General features: G+C 54.1%; 1 protein-coding gene across 1 annotated transcript; it reads left to right on the top strand.

The window, feature by feature from the left end:
• Window positions 1-2,154: 2,154 nt before the first annotated feature.
• On the top strand, window positions 2,155-4,584 carry LOC306825237 (trophoblast glycoprotein-like). Its single transcript, XM_079345841.1, has 3 exons — window positions 2,155-2,349; window positions 2,437-3,126; window positions 3,339-4,584. Exons 1-3 carry the CDS (start codon window positions 2,304-2,306, stop codon window positions 3,818-3,820), a joined length of 1,218 nt encoding a protein of 405 aa, XP_079201967.1. The 5' UTR covers window positions 2,155-2,303; the 3' UTR covers window positions 3,821-4,584.
• Window positions 4,585-4,763: the final 179 nt, after the last annotated feature.

The raw sequence follows: 4,763 nt of genomic DNA, 5'->3' as shown, positions 1-4,763 counted from the left end.
CGTCTTTAAAGACGGAGGAAACTTCCAAACTAACAGAGAAGAAGAAGAAGCTCGCTCGCTCTCCTCGGGCGCGTGGGCAGAGACTCACTGATACACCTACCGGGTCAGCTTTGACTTTAGCTCAATCTGACATGTTGTCGACCTACACGGAGCGGCGGCCGCGCTCTCTGTGCGCTCCTTAAAAGTCACGAGTCTAAAGAAAGAGCTGAGCGGCGTGCGCGCTCACAGAGACGCTGAATAGCAGGAGAGCAGCCGGGAGCGACTTCAGCTCCCGTTAACACCAGAGCACACTCACAGCTCCACGCCGCCTTTTGTCTGGCCGTGTGTGTGTGTGTGTGTGTGTGTGTGTGTGTGTGTGTGTGTGTGTGTGTGTGTGTGTGTGTGTGTGTGAGTGTGTGTGTGTGTGTGTGTGTGTGTGTGTGTGAGTGGCGGCTGCACATTCTGCAGGATCGAGCGATGACCTCACTGAGGTTAAAAACACGATTCATCCTCCGTTTGGTGGCGGGGAGGAAGGTCAGAGGTCACGCACGCCACAGTCCTCCATCAGGCTGCAGCGTTAAGTCAACGTCTGATTTGACCACGAAGCACACGTCAGCGTCACGCAGCTCAGCTACACGCCTGACTCTGATCTCAGCGTGTGAACAGCTCGGGAGGATTTTCTGATTCTCAGAAAAGTTGAAAACAAATGAGACGTCTGATAAACGTCCCGACGTGTTTTCAAAATCTGCCGTTTTTTTAAACGTCTGCAAAAGAAAACAGACAATCTGTGCAGATGCGAAGAGAAGCGTGTGAAGGGAAAGAGCTGCAGAGAGGTCAAACAGAGGTCAAACTAAAAGCTTGTTGTGAGGAGGCGGATCAGAGATGAACGTGCGAATCCGAACAGGTCAGAAGAAAAGTGAAACAAAAAGAGAATCTTTGGCAACGAGCTGCTGCTTCTTCTTCTTCATCCTGCAGAAACCTAAAACGATCACATGACCTGAACTCGGAGTCTCAACCCTTCAGATTAAATATTAAAGAGTGCGTCCCGGCGTCTCTGCTGTCCATCGTCGTCAGACCTCGTTCGGTCCCGTGCTAACGAGACGGCATGTCGAGCGTCTCCGTCCTCTACCTGCGTCGGCATTTCAGTTTGTTTAGACTTCTTCTTCTTCTTCCTCTTAATGTCAGTCGTGGCCTGAAGGCGCCCCCCCCCCCCCCCCTCCCGCCTCACGCGGCGGAGCGACTGCGGCGAACAAAAGACGGAGCTGCAACAAAAGGAAGACCTTGAGGCGGCGTTTCTCCCGCTCTGATGGAGTGACAGCGCTCCTCTCTGCTTTATCTCCCCGTGCACACCCCCCCCCCCCCCCCCCCCCCCCCGCGAACTGACAGAGACGTCTCAGAACCAGTGTGAAAAGACACAAACCGGTCCCCCCTTTGATTGCACGTGTTGAACGGCGCCGGCGCTGTATTCTCTCTGCAGAACACGAGAGCAGCGAGTGGGCGCCGAGTAGAGGAAGTTGGCGCTGACTTTCCCTCCAGTGTTGCATGAAAACAAGGAGGATTATTCCTCCTCATCGTGAAGCTCCTCGTGTGTTCTCTGAAGAACGGGAAGGATTGAGGATGAGCGAAAGGCGGTGAGGCAGAGCGCCGCTCCGCCTCGTAACGCCAATATGGCGTGGATCAGCTCTGCCAGAGGCTAAGCTGCTCATGTTGTTTCTTTTTAATCACAACGCACAAAAACACTCCACTTAATCTGGCGGATCCAGTGGCACATTTCACGGTGGCTGAGGCGCGTAGAAGCCCGGATCGGTGGAGCAGATGGCGAGCAGGGAGTGAACGTGGCGTAGGAAAGGACAATCGTCCAACGTGAACTGTAAAATGTCTCCAAACAAACGCGGGTCACAAAGTAGCCGTGGCGGCCGGTGCGTTATTCTCCGGGGTGGACGCAGTTTTTTTTTTTAGCATGCTAGCACGATGCTAACACCTACATAGGGAAATGATCTACTCTTAATATCAGGCTGATTAAAAAAAAAAGTGCTGACTCATGCTCGTGTGCTTGCTGCTCTTCGGTCCTCGTCGCACTGATCGCAGAACCCGAAACTTTCCCTCCTCCTCTGCTCGTTTCCTGTTTCTGGACCCGAAAGTCCCAAAGTACAATCCAGTACGTTCCAGGAGACATTCATGTCTCCGTCGAGGACACGAGGGACCAAAGTGGATTAAACTGAGTAAATTCTCCATTTTGTGTCTTCCAGGAGTTTGTCCTCCGCTGGACGTTGGTGTGAACCGACAGAAGACAAAGAAAGCCAGATGAGCGCCTGAAGGCCGACATGAAGAACCTGGACCGGCATGGACGGAGTCACCTGGAGAGTCTGGGTCAGTGACGGTGACTCGTTCGCTGGTTTGGTGATTTCTGCTGACTCGTCACGATAAAGTGTCTCGTTTGTTTCTCTTGTCCTTCAGTTCGGTCGGCTCTGTGCAGTCCGGTGTTGGTTCTGCTGGGACTGCTGGGCTCGGTCCACGGCTGTCCAGGCGTCTGCACCTGCTACGCTAACACCACTGACTGCTCCGCCGTCGGCCTCGTCTCTCTGACGCCCATCCTCGCACTGCTGGACCGCGACTCTCTGATGCTCCGCCTTCCCCAGAACAACCTGTCTTCCCTGGGAGCGACCGAGCAGCTGTCCAACTTCAGCAGACTGGAGCTCCTGGATCTCTCCCAGAACCACTTCTCCGCCCTGCCGCCCGGAGCTTTCTCGGGCGTGAGCGGGCTGCGCTGGTTGAATCTGTCTGCTAACTACCTCGGAAAGCGCCCGGCCACGTCGGACCCCAACAACGCCACAGAGGTCTCTCAGGGTTGGAATCGAAGCCAAGGGAGCGGCGTCGGGCTGAGCAAGGAGGCCTTCCAGGGGCTTTGGCAGCTGCGAGGACTCGACCTGTCCTCCAATGGGCTCCTGTGGGTGCCCAAAGGTCTGCTGGATTCACTTCCCAGACTGTCCTGGCTGTCTCTGGCGAGCAACCAGCTGGTAGCCCTGGACCGAGTCACCTTCGAGCCGCTGGTGGGGCTGCAGCAGCTCCGGCTGGCGGGGAATCCGTGGGAGTGCGACTGCAAGCTGCGGGACTTTAAACACTGGATGGAGTGGATGATTTACAGGGGTGAGCAGAGCTGTTTGCACGCCACTCCACATCTCAAACACGCTCGAGTTGATAGTTTATGGCGAGTCGGCTTCGAGGCCTTTAACGCCGTACCGGAGCAAATCGCTTCGCATTTTTGCGTCTGCGCTTCAAGAGCTGTCTAATCGAAGCAACTAACGTGCAGGGTGGATGTGTCTCTCTCCCTCCTCCGTCCTCTTCCTCTCTTTTCGCAGATGGGCAGGTCGACGCGATGAGGTGCAGCGTCCCCGGAGATCTGAGGGGCCGCGACATCCGCAGCGTGCCGGCCGAGATGTTCAACTACTGCCTGCAGAGTCCGACCAAAGAGGGCGCGCCGGGTTACGCCACCCGGCCTCCCTGCCCGCCCGGCCGCATCAGCAGCAACGACGAGTGCATCCGCCAGCGCTACAGGCCCGTCAGCGTCCGCCGGGCGCACGGCACGCAGATAGTCGCGGGCGTGATCTGCGGCACGGTGTGCGTCATGATGGTGGTGGCGGCGACGTACGGCTGCGTCTACGCCTCGTTGATGGCGCGCTACCAGAGGGAGATGAAGAACCGCGGTCAGCCTCTGATGGCCGAGTGTGGAGGCGACACGGACGTAGAGGACGGGCAGACGTCGTCTCCGACCTCTCCGGGAGAGTCGCCGCCGAAAGAGGGCGGCGGCATCGTACACGGGTATCGAATCAGCAGCTTCTGACCCGGCTGCTTTTTTTTTTTTCCTCTGATTTTGGTTCCTTTCCGAGACGCTCCGGCTGCTTCTGCTCCTCGCCGCTGATGAGACGAGGATCCCCGCGGCGCTGTGATTGCGCTGAAATTCTCGAGGCGGGGACTGATTGTTGGGGTAACGGAGCGGACGAGCGAGGGGAACGCTCTCTGTAAATGTGTGGATGCTCTGTGAATCGTGACTCCCCGCGTTTGCATCTCTTCCTGTGAGAGCTGCTGTTCGGCACTTCTGCACCTTCATTTTCTTCCTTTGTTAGAAATGTGAAACTTCCTGTTTTAAGTTCTCGTATCGGAGCCCGACAAGCACAAGCCCCAAAACGTCTTTAAACCCGTGAACTCTCCGTCCCGTTGTTTGTTTCCTCATCATGTTTTTGTGTTTTCTTTAAAACGTGATCACTGGTTGAATTCCCTTCGATTAACCCTTGAATCTCCTTCTAGACGACATTAGCGCTGTGCTGCTTTCAGGGAAATGCTGCTTTAAGATTCATCACTGAGGTGCAAATGCATTCAAACTATGCTACAGCTGTGCTGCCACCTAGAGGTCAGGCTTTGAGCTACAACAACACTCAACCTCAGCACAAAACAAACAGCTGAGTCGACGATTATTCCCGGTCTTTGTGTGTGTTTTGTTTCATCCTGTTGATTTTTTTTGTTTCTGTGAAAAGCAACATCAAACGTTTCATCTTTAAACTCAAGGACTGTTAATCACGCTGAGGATAATAAACTATATTTATCTAACGTGTTTTTATTTCCTGTCTTAGATGAAGAACATCATTGCTCATTTGAAAACCTCAAAATCTTCCTTAATTACAAAAAAAAAAAAAAACGTATAAAAGAAAATGTTAAAATCCTTTCAGGCCGCTGCGCTCGTCCTTTTAAAGACTTCCAGAACAATCTGGATTGTTTCTGGACTTCTA

Source organism: Symphodus melops, assembly GCF_947650265.1.
Source record: "Symphodus melops genome assembly, chromosome: 6".
Taxonomy (NCBI): domain Eukaryota; kingdom Metazoa; phylum Chordata; class Actinopteri; order Labriformes; family Labridae; genus Symphodus; species Symphodus melops.
This window is presented reverse-complemented; position numbering and strand designations above follow the sequence as displayed.

Excerpts from the sequence above, each read along its gene's own strand:
- LOC306825237 (XM_079345841.1), top strand. The coding sequence starts at position 2,304 with ATGAAGAACCTGGACCGGCATGGACGGAGTCACCTGGAGAGTCTGG. Across the intron at positions 2,350-2,436 it reads GAGTCACCTGGAGAGTCTGG|TTCGGTCGGCTCTGTGCAGT; the intron begins GTCAGTGACGGT and ends CTTGTCCTTCAG. Across the intron at positions 3,127-3,338 it reads GGAGTGGATGATTTACAGGG|ATGGGCAGGTCGACGCGATG; the intron begins GTGAGCAGAGCT and ends CTCTTTTCGCAG.